Here is a 15,802-nt window from a genome sequence, read left to right on the forward strand (position 1 = left end):
CCCGGAGACGAATGCTATCTGGGCCAGACCTTCTGCCAACAATAGTATCAGGGGACTTGCAGGGCACCGGGAAGCGCGGGCCATTCAGCTCTCACTGTGTCCTTTAAGTAGACAAAAATGTGTCAGAGGCTTAGGCTGAGTTGAGACAGTAGGAGTAGAGGATATGGAGCTTTAGTGTATTCTTTTCATTTCAGCCAAGCAGCCCACTCAGGGTACAGTCACCCCCTTCCACAGCATACATCACAAGGTTGTACCATCTTATGACACTTACAGCTCCTCCCTTACCATAGGAGCTAAGAAAAGGAACGTACATTCTCCTGACTGGAGAGAACAAAGCCAGAATGAGAACTTCCAGTAACAGGTATAAACTAGACTAACAGGGTTTGGGAGACAATGGAGAGGGGCTGAGGGCAAGGCAGCTAAGTCATACCACCTTCCCCAGCCTTGACAAGTTGTGAGCTGGAGATGTGGACATAAGCTGTCACATGCTCCACAGCTGCCATGATGCTGGCCAGGCCACCCACATGTCACTTCCCATCATCTGGCAGCAACATGGCAGGTGGTGATGGTCAGAGTACCACAGAGAACTGGCTTGGTCTTCAGGACTCTTTCCAAGGATGTAGTGGCCACTGGTCCCTACTACGGCTGGATGATGTCAACGTACTCCTTCCGGAGGTGTAGGTGGCCCCGGTACCAGCTACAGATGCCATCAACATGCTTCATGCAGACATAGTGCTGGGCCTGGTACCCATAGAGCTTCCGTTCCAGCAGCCAGTCCGTCCAGAGACACTCATTGGGTGCTGAGATGGTACAGGGCACCGCATAGCAAGTGATGATCTAGTTGTGACCACACAATATCAAAGTGAATAGAGTATCCTTTCTCTGGGCTGCCTTTCACATCCAGTGTATCCTCACTGCCATCTCAACTGCCTTGTCTTTTCCCAGGTCCAAGATTCCCCCTGAGCCCTCCTCCCCATCTGTCTCCTTGTGAACAGTAGTGTCTTCCTGGTGTCACTAGACTCAGCCTTGATGGCTCCCATACTGCCATGACTGTAAATACTCTTCAGAGCTTTGATTTCTTTACCTTCAAATTGAAACCTTGGTTCTTCACAAATTTGTTGTAGATTAAATTAAAATTTGAAAATAAATTAATTATTACAGGCCTGGAAAGGAGTACTCTGTCTGTCTGTCCATGCTCTCTTTTCTCATTTTTGAAACAGACAGTGTCTCACTATGTTGCCCAAGCTGGCCTCAGACTTGGAATCCTCCTTCCTGCCTCAGCCTCTCATGTACTATACAGTACTGCTAAGGTACCACACCTGGCTTAGACTTTCTTTAAATGGTGATTTAGTGTCATTTCAGTCTGCCCTGTGTGGGCACGGTGTCCCACCCAAAGTGTAAGTACTTTGAGATAAAAAAGAAGGTGCAGTCTCCACCTTCCCACCCCCAACTTCCACGGCACACCTTGAGTGTAGGAAGTGAGTTCACGTATATGGTGGAATCCATGGAGGATGAGACCCCAAGGCTCTAAGCTTGTCCCTCACCCACAAATGACCTTGGAAATGGACATCCCCTTACTTGGCAGCCACAGTTCTGGGGGTAGTGATGATTCAGACTCTCCCTCTGCACCAAGGACAGGTCCTCCCAGGGCTCAATGTAGTTGCACAGATGGATAAAGACTTTTCCATCACTGAGAATCTGGCCTTTGTGGAGAGAAAGAAAGGAATCTAGTCAGAAGACTGACAGGCCCTCCAGGGGTCCCCATCATTAAACACTCCAGTAGTGTAACTTTTGTAATGGCCTACCTTTCTTTCCTTCCATCCTTCCTTCCTTCCTGTGCTGAAATTATGCCTTCCTTATGCTAAACACACTCTATACAACACAGAGAAAAGTCCAGTCTCAAATGTCTCTATGACATCAGTGAACACTCGGACTCAGTGTAGGGACCAGACAAATCCCTATAATCTTTAAAGCAGAGACTAGTTCACAGTGTCTGTGCAAGGCAGAATTATGGGATCTGGTGAAGGTCTGTTCCTTTAGCGTGAAGCAGAAAGAAGGTGGGATTTAAAATCAGCCTCCTGGAGCTTGTCAGATCTGGTGACACATGCCTGTAACCTTAGCCCTCAGGAGACTGAGGCAGGAGGACCAAAAGCTTGAGGTCAGCCTGTGCTGCATAACAAGACCCTTCCTTAGAGAAACAGACAAACAAACAAAAGGTACAAGAGAAAACCAGACAACAGAATGACTGAGTGCAGGGTCGGGAATGAAGCTCAGGAACAGAGCACGTGCTTAACTTGTGTGAGGGCCTGAGCTAGATCCCCGGCACAGGGAGGCAGAAAAAGGCCAGACTGTGAGTAGGCTCTTTTCTCTTATATACTCCCTTTATATACTAGCTGCTGTAACCATAAAGAAGGTCACAGGGCCTTTCAGGTGGAGGATGAGAATAATAAAGCTGTTGCTGAGACTACATGAGGGAATGCATATAGAATTCTTGGTTCAGCTGTTGGCCCACAGAAGATGTCCACTCCTTCCCAATATCCACACTGGCCACTCCTGCCCAATTGGGTATCTGTCTGGGTGAACATTTCCCCATAGGAAAGTGTCTTTTTAAAAATTTATTTATCAAGTTCCTTCCCATCTTTCATAGGCCTTTTTCTTTAAGAACCCAGAAGATGTGAGCCCCCATGTGGGTGCTAGAAATTGAACTGTGTCGGCTAAAAGATCAGCCAGTGCTCTTAACCACTGAGCCATCTTGCTAGCCCCATAGCTCCTTTCAATACATCTTTTCACCAAAGCCATCACTGACAATGTGAACCCTCACCTCTCCTAGGACTTGGACACTCAACCATTTATTCAGTAGGCAGCTGCTATAACCTAGTTCCAGATGCAAAAATCATATGGCAGGATCTCTACCCCTTAGGAGGGTAGGCAGAAAGTAGGCATAGTTTACTGGACTGTAACTGCCCAGATGTAAGAACAAAGGAGCGCATGCTTATCTCCAAGTGTAGAAGAGGGTGGATAAAGGAAGCTACCCCAGAGGAGCTGAAGCTCCAAGGGATGTCTGAGAATTCACTGTCAACAAGTACAAGGGACTCTGGACACTAGGCAGGAGGACAGCCACGCATCCTGCAACTACAGGGAGTTCATTTCAGCTCTCAGGGAGAAAGATGCAGGTTGCTATGTCATTGAGAAGTGGCACAGAAAAAGCTACAATGGTCACAGTGTTCTAGCCACAGAGAACCTTTACCTATCAATGAAGACCATTGGCTTCTCCTGAAGGCATGGCATCACTGATACCTTTTTGTAGAGTTATGTTTTCTCCACCCTTGGTTATTCTTGACCTCCTCAAGGACAAAAACCCCATGTTCCCTTTTCCCTGACACACCTCAGTGCCTTAGCGAGGGTGAGACACACAAAGTGGGTGCTCAGGAAAGGGGTGGGCTATCAGGAGATGTAAAGAGACTGGTCTGCTTATGAGGGACCTGGAAGGTAGAGTGGCATGTCCTGTCTCAGCTGCCCAGGGCAGCACAATCCCACCTCCTCAGAGCTGAGAAGCCCCTTTCATTGTGTCCTCCAGTTCCTGTCACTCTTCAAGAGCCATGTCTGGACTAGGAAGCCTTGGAGGACTATGATGTATTCCCGAATCTCCACTTTCCTGCCCAAGGCCTGACAGTATGTAGCAGATGATGATCTGCTGGCTCCATGGATAGAGTGGGACTCCTCCCTGTTCTCCCTGTGGGCTGGAGCTTTTATTTTCCTAGATTTCTTTACAGATGTTTTCCATCTTGTGGGCCAGCTTAGAGCCCACTCCAACAGTAGAGCTTCCCTGCTTGTTCACAACCACACCAGCGCCTCTTTCCCCAAATTCCAGAACACTTTAGCACTGTATTTGTTTATTCCCCCCAAAACATTCTTAGGTGTATTGGATGGATGGCTCATTTATGTTCTGTCCCAACCAGTTTGGTATGGAGGAGGCTGGCCCAACCTGGGCTTCATGGAGGTGGAACTGTAGAGTCAAGCTTGCGCACAGGGCAGAGATAAACACACAGGAAACACCTTCAGGAGACATATTTGGGCTCAAGATGCCAAAAATCTTATACCAGTTAAAATTTTCAAAATGGAACTAGCTGTCATAGATGGGTAGAGCAGACTGTCCTTAAAATAGTGAAACAGTAGCCAAGATCGCTGTAGCAGGGACGCCTGCATTGGAAGGGCATTTCCTTGCTCCTCCCAACTAAACGGCCACGGTCACGCTCACAACTCTGTTTAGCCCCTTAACTTACCAGTCAGAAGATACTGCTTCTGGCTGTTGGTTTCTAGTTTCACACCACAGAGGGAAGAGTCAAATGGTGTGTAGACATACTGAACATCCTTGGCCTTGTCGAACCCTTTGAACATCTGGAAGGCAGTTACGGAAGCGCAACACCGGGTCAGGGCAGGGCAGCAGGCTGAACAGTGCTCATTTATTTCCAAACGTTAAGCAAAAGTCTAATTCAGGTTCAGAGCACAGATGACCTTGCTGGTTTTTATCTGTTTATTTATTTACGTTTAAGTAAGTCTAAACCTTGATTTATTCCAGGGAGATGGGGAGGTCCCACGGACAAGACAGACAGACAGTCCCCTCCCTGAACAGTCACTTGGTTCCCGTGGGTCCTGCCCATACCAGCTCATACAGTTCCACTTCAGCACCTTCCTAAGGAGACCAAGTCCATTGCCTGACTCTCACCAGGTTCCTCCCTCCCTTACCACAAACCCCATCCCTCCATCAGCCCATCACGGCTCAGCCCCTGTCCTGCCCCATGTACCTTTATCTGTTTGATTTCATACCGGATCATTTTTTGAGTGTCAGTGGGGTCTTCACTGGCAGGAACTACCTTCTCACTGGAGATTTTTGCCCGGATTACTGTACAGAAAAAAAAAAAAAGGGAAACTTCAGCACTGTGGGAGTATGCAATCTGAGATCTGGATGGCCTGGGTTCCTCTGAGTGTCCAAGGATTGGGTCAAGTGTTTTTAGGTTCTCAGCAGCATGATGCATATGAGAGAAGGGACTTAGGATTTACTCCGTGGTGGTTGCCAGCTTCAAACTCTTCAGGGTGTTTAAGTCCTTAAACTGTGTTCTTTCTGCCTTTTTTTTTTTTTTTTTTTTTTTTTTTTTTTTTGGTTTTTCGAGACAGGGTTTCTCTGTGTAGCTTTGCGCCTTTACTGGAACTCACTTGGTAGTCCAGGCTGGCCTCGAACTCACAGAGATCCGCCTGGCTCTGCCTCCCGAGTGCTGGGATTAAAGGCGTGCGCCACCACCGCCCGGCTCTTTCTGCCTTTTAACCTGTTGGTTTCTAGAGCTCAAGTTCTCCATAGCCCTGGGTGTAGCGAACAGTGAGTAGGAGTCCCTTCAAGGCAATTGGTGTGGGACTCACCTATTGATACATCTTAGAATCTCGTAACACACCTGCAAGTGACAGTAAAAACTGTTTATGGAATTTGTAAATGTCCCCATTCTCCTTTGAGGAAGTTCATCTCTTGCCATCTAATCAAGAATTGGTTTGTTTTTTTTTTCTTTTTGGGGATTTTCCCCCCAAGACTGAACCTGAAGCCCCACGCATGAGCGGCAAATGCTCTGTCATGGAGCTGCAGCCCCAGCCCTGGAAATTTTGTTTAAAAAGGTCTTCCTCCTCTCTGCCTGACCTTGCACAGGCACGGGAGTGACAGGGTTCTCATCCTGCAGAAGTCTTCATCTTGTGGTGAACTCCTTATAAAAAACAGCAGTACCCACCACAAAGGGCAGCAAGGAATCAAAAAGCCTTCGGAATATGAAAGGTGAATAGTAGTTTCCCAGGAAGTTAAAGGTGTGAAAGAAGGGTGTCCAGGTAGTGGGAGAGAAAGGACAAAAGGTGTGTGTCTGCGGTGGCAGCTGGCAACTTCATCTACAGACAAGGAGGCAGGTGTTATATTGCAAACGTCCCTCCCCTCAAGAGTTCTGAAAATTGCTGGATAGCTCCAGTGACAGCTGGGTCCCATCAAGCTGAGCTGACGGGAACTACTCTGGAGATCTGTGATAGACTATTTATTCCCCTACAAATCAGGCTTTGTACTTCCAAGGTCAATACAGCAACAGCCATGTCTGACCTATCAGCTGCAGCAGGAGGCACCCATACAGGATCTGAGCTCCACCCCTTCCCTCAGATTCCAGGTCTACAGCTCTGCCCAACATCAGTTTCCCCACAGGCAACCCCTGGTATGGTCCTCAAGGGCTAAGTACTCACCTAGAGCTGAGTGGCAGACGTGCTGCTGGGGGTGCGCAGGCGCGCAAGTGCACGCCTCACCCAGCCCCGGGGGCCGCAGCAATGCCAGCAGCCGCAGCACCAGCGCCCAGCTCAGCGCAGCCAGGGGGCTCCAGGGCATGACACTGCAGAGCCCCAGCTGAGCTCGTGGGGTCTGCCTGTCGTAACAAACAGCCCCTCCAGGACTCCTCCAGAAAGCCTCTTACAGTCCCAGTCTTTATGAGATGGCTTTAGGGCCAATCCCGCCCCCCGAGGGCTCCTCCCTCCTTTGGCCGCGGGCCACCCAGAGCCGCAGGACCCAAGGTCCTCCTGACCAGACCAACAGACCCAATAATGCAGAGGAAAGCCTGCAGATTCCGAAAGAGGAAGCAGCCTGGAAGTAGAGGGAAGACACGGTGTTGGGGGCCGAGAGAGAAAAGCAAAGACCAGCGCAGAGACAAGAAGTCGGAAAGATGAGGGACTGAGGCTCCAGTAAAAGCAGCCATCGAGGGGAGGCATAGACACAGAGAGACACAGGCCAAGTCAGAGGCAGACAGAATTACAACAGGCAAAAGAGACAGTGACAGAGGAGGACGGACCCCTCGCTGAGCTGCATACTGGGAATGAGACAAGCTACTCAGGGCTTCTTTCAGTCGCAGGAAGTGTTTTCAATGCCCTATTTATGAGGCTCCAAAGCAACAGCAAACAGTCAGGGAACAGGACAGAGAAAGTTGGGGTGTGTGTGTGTCTTGGCGCTGTCAGCTGGGGGGTGGGGAAGGATGTCAGAGAAAGTAGCCAGTGCTTTCAAACCCTTTCTCACAGCCAGAGCCTTAGACTGCAGAGAGTTGAGGGCAGTTCTTTCCATGAAGCTTAAAACACAGGGTGTCCTGTCCGTCAGGGCAAACTTTGGACCTCAAAGCTCCTACTGCACATCATTGCCCCCTGGAGACCGCCATGTTGCAGAAGGTGGAGCCACTTAGCAAACAAGCCAGGCACTCCGGTCATTGTGACCCAAGCCTTGTCCACAGTTTGTCAGCAAAGTGCTCCAAGAATCTGAATGAAAAGAAACTCGTGGAATGACTGCCTCAGGAGAGCTGGAGGCTGGGTCCTGATTCTGACTGCCACTGGGTTGTTTTGTGATCTTTGCCTCTCTGGGCCCCAACTATTTTCTTCATAAAATAGGACTGAGCTACATGATTCCTCCCTTTCTTCAGTTTGCAGCACAGAGCCCCAAACCTACATTTCTGATCACAGCTACACCCCACGAGACTCTTGAGTTTTCATTACAAAAATCTGACTTTTCCCTAATATTGAGAGCTATTCCCATTAGAAGACACCAGTGAGATGGCCTGGTGATATTTGAAAAGAAGGGAATTGGGAGAGAAGGAAGTCAGGCGGAGGCAGGTGGGGAGGTCCAGGCTGGTGTCTAGAGTGGTTCTTCACACAATGCTCAGACCAAGATAGAGTTGTCACTTGGGGGGGTGGTCTTTAAAGCATCCACCCAACCTTGTCACTTGACAGATGTGAAGGCTGAGAAGCCGGTTTGGTGCCGTGAGAACTAGAATCTTCGCCTGCCAGTGTGGTGTCTGCTGCTCTCCCTACTCCATCGTGTTACTATTTCTGCCCGCATTTTGTTAAAGCAGCTCAAAACCCTGCCTTTGGAGGGTCCTTCTTCCTTTGAATCTTATTCCTCCTTTGTTAAAACAAGGCTACTTCAAGGAAGAGTTTACTTTGTTAAGATGTCTTCCAAGGATACACATGCTGAATTCTTATGTCATCTCTCTTCTGAATCCTGACCGGATAGAAATATCTTCAGCATACTAAGCCTGTGACAGGATCCGCAGAGGAAAGATGGCGCTTGATGGGGAGAAGAGGGCAGAGGTGCATGATTTAGTGGACATCACGGTGTTCCAAATGCATTCCAAATGTTTCTGGTTTGTTGCAGTGTAATTTACAGACAGCAAAATTTACTCTCTCATGAACTGAAAAAAAAAAAATTCTCCTTAGCTGACAGGAAGTTCTGCCAGGGTTGTCTAATGTAGAGAAAATTTAAGTCGTGGGATGTAGAAAATATCAGGTAGGAGAACAGGGTACATATAGTCTGCCTCTAGCCTACTGTGTGACTTTGGGAAATTTGCTGTCATTTTATGGGTTCCATGTGTAAAACAAGTAGGGTACACTAATTATTTTAGTTTAATGTTTTTATTAATCATTCAAGAATTTCATGCAATGTATTTGATAATATTCACCAAAGTTTTATTTGTTTATTTCCGTGGATGTATGTGTGCCTGTGTGAGTTTATGTGCACCATGTGCATGCAGGAGTCTGCAGAGGCCAGAAGGTGTCAGAAGCCCTGGAGCTGGAATTACAGATGGTTCTGAGACACCCGGTGTGAGTGTTGAGAATTGAGCCCTGGTCCTCTGCAAGAGCAGGAAGCCATCTTAACCACTCAACTGTCTCCAGCCCCTACACTGATTCTTTAAAGGATGCTGCCAAGGGTCTTCCCAAGGAAAATATTTTCAGATTCCAAAGAGAAAAGACCTACTGACCAGTCCATTTCTTTCTTTTTTGCTCTCAGCTTACACTGCCTACATTCCCTGTGGTGGTGAAGATTGGTCATGCTCACTCAGGCATGGGCAAGGTAAGGCAGGATGGCTGGTGGTCTGGGTTGAGTCAAAGGGGGCTTTTTTTTTTCAGCAAGCCCATTTGAAGACTATTCTTCCTATGTCAGTGGATTTCTCCCAAGGACCTGACCCTTAGAGGCAATGGATTTTGCCCAGTCATACAATGAAGAGTATAACCAACCCAGCTGGCCCCTTAGTGTGACCCTGGCTCTGGGAAGGGACTAGAGAAAAGGACCTGCTGGGAAGATGGGATGCTCGTGTTCACCAGTATCAGAAACTGTGTGATTGGCTTGGAGGCTCTAGGCCCTTGTGACTTCTCAGTGTGTGTATGCACATGTCCCCCTTCCTGTCTTACATCAACATTAGGTCAAAGTGGAAAATCACTACGACTTCCAGGACATTGCTAGTGTGGTGGCCCTCACCCAAACCTATGCCACAGCAGAACCCTTCATTGACGCCAAGTATGACATCCGGGTTCAGAAGATTGGCAACAACTACAAGGCTTACATGTGAGTATGTGTGGAGTATTTGATGGATACTATCCACTTTCCCCCAGCAGCCACAGTTTAACCTCATCAGATCTGTAAGGTAGGACCAGGGAGAGGACGCCACTAGTTAGGCTTCGTAGCCTGAATTCTTTGTGAGTCAGAGGAGAAATCTGAGAAATAAAATTATAGCCATTTCACTAGTCTCTAAGTGGATTTCACTTTCTCTTCAGACAGGAACAAAGGCTGTAGACTACAGTAGTGGCAGTATGTGGGTCTTTTCACTAACAGTGGTCACAGGTATTCTTCAGTCATACTGTCATGGTTATGACAAATGTTGCTAAGACAAATTCTTCTCTTTATTCTTCTAAAAACCGTGGCAGATGTTAAACCTGCCACTACATCGTGTTCACAGAAACGCTTATTTTAATATTTTAAAAAATGGATTGTGTACCTTGTGACCCTATGTGCTTTAAAAAAAACATTACACACACTACAGTTTCGTTCTACCAGAGGGGTCTGTATGTTTCGCCAGACTGCAAGAGCGCAGAAGTAGTGAGCCCCTAATGTAACCACCCAGCCTTGGAAACGCTACCACTTTCCCAAGAGTGGATGGCTGCTCCACACAGCCACAGCCACCAGGAAGAGTGTAGACGTCAGAAAGACAAAAGACTTCAAGATTTCCCTGGCCTGCCATCATATACATGCAGACAGTGTATAGCCCCAATTTTGAGAATAGTGTTCTATGGCTTTTTAAAAAGTTGGTTAAGATGCAAAGTTTTCTTTACAAATAAAAAGCATTATTAATGCATGAATTTGCTTTTTGCCTCTCAAGACTTCAGCACATGAAGTTGAATGCCTTCCTGTCCCTCAGCCATACCACCCATTCCCCTGTTTTCATTGTTGGTACCTCTGGAGGTAGGGAGATGTTCCTTCCCTGCATCCTTTCCATACCTGCTTCAAACGTTAGTCCTTCCCACAAAGATGGCTCTTCTCTAGTGTGAATTTCTTGTGGGGAGAATGATAAAATCACCGTTTCTCACAGACTTCGGGGGACACCCTGGAAGGAAGCAGAAGCATGATGGTGGCAGTGTCTTTCTGATCTGGGGACTTGGAGTTTTTAGTTTGAGTTGTGATCTCTGCATCTGTCTGTCTGTCTCTGTCTCTCTGCATGTGTGTGTCTCTCTCTGTCTATCTCTGTGTATGTGTGTGTTTCACTGTCTCTGTGTATGCACATGTCTCTGTCTCTCTGTCTCTCTGTCTCTCTGTCTCTCTGTCTGTCTGTCTGTCTGTCTCTCTCTCTCTCTCTGTGTGTGTGTGTGTGTGTGTGTGTGTGTGTGTGTGTGTATGCTCACATGGCACTGGATCTTGCACATGCTAAACACATACTCTATACTAGGCTTTACTACCAGTCTAGAATTTGTTTTTTTTTTTTTACTTCTATTGACTAGTTCCTGCTTTCAAAACATTCATAGTTGCATAGTTGTATAATTATAATTTTCCTGTTTTCCAAAGAGGAATTAAGCATTGTTTTAAAACTATGTGCAATTAAAAACAGTAGGGTTTTTTGTTGTTGTTGTTATTGGTTTTTTAATTGATTAAAATATACAAAACTGCGTATTTCTGGCTAGGAAAGGCAGGCAGATCTCTGTGAGGCCAGCCTAGTCTACATAATGAGAGAGAGGGAGAGAGGGAGAGAGAGGTGGGGGAGGGGGGGAGAGAGAGAGAGAGAGAGAGAGAGAGAGAGAGAGAGAGAGAGAGAGAGAGAGATCCTGACAGTTAAGAAGGGTAGTTAATGACAAGACCTTTGAGTGACATTTCTATACTGTTTCTCCTTGCAAGGGACCATTAGTGTTTTGGGGGAGTATTTATGCCCCTCATCATCTTTCCATCACACTTCCTCCCCAGGCTTTTGACTATATCCCTGCTCTGAACAGGAATGGACCTAGCAGTAGTTAAGGTTAGGTGTGGCAGTCTTCCCCTCTGGAAATCCCCAATAGCACCATTTAGTGGAAAGGTGCCCATCCTGTCCCACTATCAACAGAGGCTGTTAAACTGTCCCTGGGGCCTTTCAGTGTCCACAAGCCTGCACAGCCCAAGGAGCCTGTATGGGTCTGTGCCCCGTGTCCCATTGTTAGGGGAAGGCATGAAGTCTTGGAGAACTTCTCAAACTTTGAAGCACTGTACACATGTAAAGGATTTACTATTATTATTTACTCACAATTTCTGAGGCCCTCATATCATGCCCTTGTGCTGAGGACACAGAAATGAGCAGGTGTCCCTGATTTGACGAGTCTAGCCATAGGAACATAATTCAAACAATTAACGTAAGGAAAGTTTATTTTATTATGATTTTTATCGTTTTCTTCAAGTTTTACAAGTTTATTTTTCTTTTTAATTTTCTTTTATTTTCTCCTTCCTTCCTTCTTTCCTTCCTTCCTTCCTTCCTTCCTTCCTTCCTTTCTTCCTTTCTTTTCTTTGAGACAGGGTTTCTCTGTGTAGCCCTGCCTGTCTTGGAACTCACTCTGTAGACCAGGCTGGCCTCAAACTCAGAGATCTGCCTGCCTCTGCCTCTGCCTCTGCCTCTGAGTGCTGGGATCAAAGGCTTGTGCCACCATGCCCGACCTTCATTAATTTTCTTAATTGTCATTCACATGGGCTTCATTGTGTCACTTTATTGCGTACTTTGTTTTTGTTGAGCTTCCCCATCCCGCTCCAGGCCCCTGTCTTCCCCCTCCCCCCTCCCAGGACCCCTTCTCTGCTTTCAGAGAAGGGTATTCTATTACCTCTTCTTTCTTTCTCACCCCAGCCCAGCCCAAGGCCCGTTTCCTCTTCCAGTGCCCCCTTTCTAGTTTCATGACCTAGACCCCCACATATAAAAATGTGAATATATGCTCTGTCTATTAGAATGTGGTATTTGTGTGAATCTGGGTTACTTTGATAATTTCTGGTTCCATCCATTTTTCTGCAGATGTCATGATTTTAGTTTTCTTTGTAGCTGAATAAAATTGCACTGTGTGTGCGCCATGTTTTCTTTATTCATTTACCTATTGATGGACTTCTAGGCTAGTTCCATTTCCTGGCTGTTGAGAATAGTTAAACAGTAACACGGATGTACAAATATCTCTGTGGTAGGACTTAAAATACTTAGTATATGCCCAGAGGTAGGATAGCTGGGCCATTCAATACTTCGAATTTTAGTTTCTGGAGAAACTTTCACACTGTGTGCACAGATTGGTGTGCATGTGAACATTAGAAGATAACTTGCAGAAATCTGTTATCTCCTTCCACCATGTGGGTCCTGGGGACCACACTGAGGTTGCCAGGCTCGGTGGCTAGGGTCTTACCCACTGAACCATCTCACTAGCCCCAGCAGCCATTTTAATTCTATGCAACCACAGTTCTCAATTCTTAGGTTGCTTCCTCTGCTCCTCTCTATTTCTCTCTAGCAGTTTCAAGTTTTATACTAAGGTCTTTGGTCCATTTTAAATTGATTTTTGTTCGCAGTGAGAGACATAGATCTAATAATCTTCTCTTTATGGATATCCAGCTTTCCCATTGCCATTTATCAAAGATTAGTTTTTTCTGATGTATGTTTTTGGCACTTTATGGCTTTATTTCTGGGTCCTCTTTTCTGTCCCATTGATCTACATGTATGTTTTTGTGCTATACCATGTCATCTTTGTCACTATGGCTCTGTAGTGTACTTTGAGAACCGGTATTGTGTACCTCCAGCATTGTTATTCTGCTTAAGATTTCTTTGGTTGTCAAGGTCTTTTGGTGTTTCCCTGTGGATAGTAGGATTGCTATTTTCTACTGTGAGGAATGTTACTGGAATTTTGATGGGGTTGTGTTGACACTGTCTGCCTCTTTTGGTAATATAACCATTTTCACACTATTGTCAATTTATAGCTGTAGGAGGTTTCTCAACAGTCTAATGTCTTCTTGAACATTTTCCTCAGTGTCTTAAAGTTTTCATTTTAGAGGTCTCTCATGTCTCTTCATTGTTTATTCCTAGAAATCTTATTTTAATTTATTTAAGCTATTATAAATAAGATATTTTGCTTAATTTCTTCTAGGTAAGTTCATTATTAGTATATAGAAAAGCTACTGATTTCTGTATGTTGATTTTTGTATTCTATAATTTTACTGAAAGTATTTACCAGATCTAAGAGTTTTCTGGTGGAGTCCATATGGTCTTTAAAGTATGAGGTCATGTGATCTGCAGATAGGAATAGACTGACTTCTTCCTTTCTTGTTTGTGTCCATCTTTTTTTCTTTCCTTTTTTTTTTTTTTTGTTTTATTGGTCTAGTTAAGAATTTTGACACTTTATTGAATAAGAGTGGAGAGAATAGGCACTCCTGTCTTACTCCAGGTTTTAGAGGAAATGCTCTCAGCTTTCCCTGTGTAGAATAATGCTACCGACAGGCTTGTAGCCTTTATTATGCTGAGGTGACTTTCTTTTGTTTCTAGTTTCTTCAGAATTTTATCATGTTGAACTTTATCAAATGCTGTCTCTGTGTCCATTAAGATAGTCATGTGACTTCTGTTATTAAATTTATTTATGTGGTGCTAATTTGTGTGTGTGTGTGTGTGTGTGTGTGTGTGTGTGTATGATGAACCAATGTTGTTTTCCTGGATTGAAATCAATTTGACCTTGATGTGTCTTTAAAATTTTGTATTACATTTATTTATGTGTGTGTATGAGCATGTGTGCTCATGAGCACACCTGTGTATATATGTGTGTGCGCATGGCACAGTGCAGGCATGCCACAGTGCAGGCATGCCGGTCAGAGAACAACTTGTGGGAGTTGATTCTCTCCATATGAGAATCAAAGTCAGGGCAATGGTCTTTGTGGCAGGCACTTCTGTCAGCTAAGCCGTCCTGCCAGCTCTTCTGAATGTGTTCTTGAACTTGGTCTGGAAGTATTTTGTTGAGAATTCTTGCATCTGTATCTGCCAGTGGAACTGGTCTAAAGTTTTCCTTTTTTTGTGTGCTGTGTTCTTACCTGGTTTGTCAGTTTGGCTTTGTATAGTAGAGTAAATCCGGTGGCTTTCTTTTCCTCTCCATTTTTGTGAATTTGGTAAGTACTGATGTCAAGTTTTTCTGAAAATCTTTATAGACCTCAGCAGTGACTCCATCTGGTCCTTGCTTTTCTCTCTGATTAGATTTAATTACTGCTTCACTCACATTGCTTGTTATGGGTTTAAGATATTTATATCGTTTGATTTAATTTTAGTTGGCCATAGGTTTTTAGAAATTTGTTCATTTTTCTAGATTTTTGGAATATAAGTTTTCAAAATATTCTCTGACGATTCCCGGCTATCATTAGCGTCTCTTGTATCAGCAACCTTTTTATCTTTACTTTTGTTGTTTTGAGTCTTCTATTTCTTCTGCTTAGTTCACTCCAAAAAATCACTTCTCAATTTGTGGTTATATGTATTGTTCTTTTAGTCTCCATTTTCTTAATGTCTACCCTCATCTCTATTTCTTACCAGTTACTACCTTTTGGTTTGGCTTCTTGCTTTTCTGGGTGCATCACTGGGTTATTTATCTGAGACCTTTCTGGTTTTTTGTTTGTTTGTTTGTTTCTTATTAGGACTCTAGCTATACACTTTCCTCTTAGAACTGCCTTAGCTGTATCTCAGAGCTTAGGCAGCAATGCTCTCATTTTCATTCTTTTTTTTTTTTTCATTTTTGTTTTTTTGAGACAAGGTTTCTTTGTGTAACAGTCCTGGCTGTCCTGGAACTCACTTTGTAGACCAGGCTGGCCTTGAACTCACAGAGATCCACCAGCCTCTACCTCCCGAGTGCTGGGACTAAAGGCTTGAGCCACACTGCCTGGCTGCTGCTCTCATTTTCCTTTGCTTCTAGGAAGTTGTTAGTCTCCTCTGTGATTGTTTCAGTGGCTCAGTATTCATTCAAAAGTGCACTGTTCATTTGCCATGTACTTGTGTAGTTTCTGTGATTTCTCTTGCTGTTGATTTCTAGTTTTATTCCACTATAGTCTGAAAAGACATAAGGAATTATTTCATTTATTTTTGTATTTGTTAAAGTTTGCTTTGTAGCCTCTATCTGCTTGACTTTAGAGGTTTTATAAGTCTCTGAGAAGGTGTGTTTCTTATCTGTTGGATGGATTAGTCTGAGATAGACCTTTGTTGAGAGAACAGGGCACCACAGGTGGCAGGAGACTCTAGGCCCGACAGTGGCTCAGGAGAATTCTGGTGGGGAATGCAGCAATGAACTGGGGGTCTGCAGGTCTGCATCCCTGCACTTTCCTTGCTGGTGTGGCTCACAACCTGTCCTCTCCTGGTGGGACCTTGTTTCAGGAGGACATCCATCTCAGGGAACTGGAAGACAAACACTGGCTCTGCGATGCTGGAGCAGATCGCCATGTCGGACCGGTGAGTGAGCGACCTCCCATCCTCATGTA

The 15,802-nt window shown here is 45.3% G+C and overlaps 2 protein-coding genes across 3 annotated transcripts in view; one reads left to right on the top strand and one right to left on the bottom strand.

Annotated features, from left to right (window-relative positions):
• Positions 1-15,802, top strand: part of Syn2 (synapsin II) — a 154,942-nt gene that overhangs the window by 116,747 nt on the left and 22,393 nt on the right. The window contains exons 6-8 of the mRNA XM_059258400.1: positions 8,837-8,899; positions 9,249-9,391; positions 15,699-15,773. Of these exons, the coding sequence (XP_059114383.1) occupies positions 8,837-8,899; positions 9,249-9,391; positions 15,699-15,773 (281 nt within the window). The remainder of the gene's footprint in view (positions 1-8,836; positions 8,900-9,248; positions 9,392-15,698; positions 15,774-15,802) is intronic.
• Timp4 (TIMP metallopeptidase inhibitor 4) lies at positions 156-6,508 on the bottom strand. Of its 2 annotated transcripts, none has more exons than XM_059258401.1 (5): positions 6,262-6,502; positions 4,806-4,903; positions 4,284-4,398; positions 1,579-1,703; positions 156-837 (listed from the first exon to the last, which is right to left on the bottom strand). In XM_059258401.1, exons 1-5 carry the CDS (start codon positions 6,398-6,400, stop codon positions 640-642), a joined length of 675 nt encoding a protein of 224 aa, XP_059114384.1. In that variant the 5' UTR covers positions 6,401-6,502; the 3' UTR covers positions 156-639. The 2 variants fall into 2 exon arrangements, with proteins under 2 accessions (XP_059114384.1, XP_059114385.1); XM_059258402.1 differs by having other exon boundaries at positions 720-819; positions 1,580-1,703; positions 6,262-6,508.

Source organism: Peromyscus eremicus, chromosome 3 (assembly GCF_949786415.1).
Source record: "Peromyscus eremicus chromosome 3, PerEre_H2_v1, whole genome shotgun sequence".
Taxonomy (NCBI): Eukaryota; Metazoa; Chordata; class Mammalia; order Rodentia; family Cricetidae; genus Peromyscus; species Peromyscus eremicus.

Coding starts and splice junctions, on each gene's coding strand:
- Timp4 (XM_059258401.1), bottom strand. CDS start 6,400: ATGCCCTGGAGCCCCCTGGCTGCGCTGAGCTGGGCGCTGGTGCTGCGG. Junction 4,904..6,261: donor CGTCTGCCACTCAGCTCTAG/GTGAGTACTTAG, acceptor TTTTCTGTACAG/TAATCCGGGCAAAAATCTCC. Junction 4,399..4,805: donor ATGAAATCAAACAGATAAAG/GTACATGGGGCA, acceptor ACTGCCTTCCAG/ATGTTCAAAGGGTTCGACAA.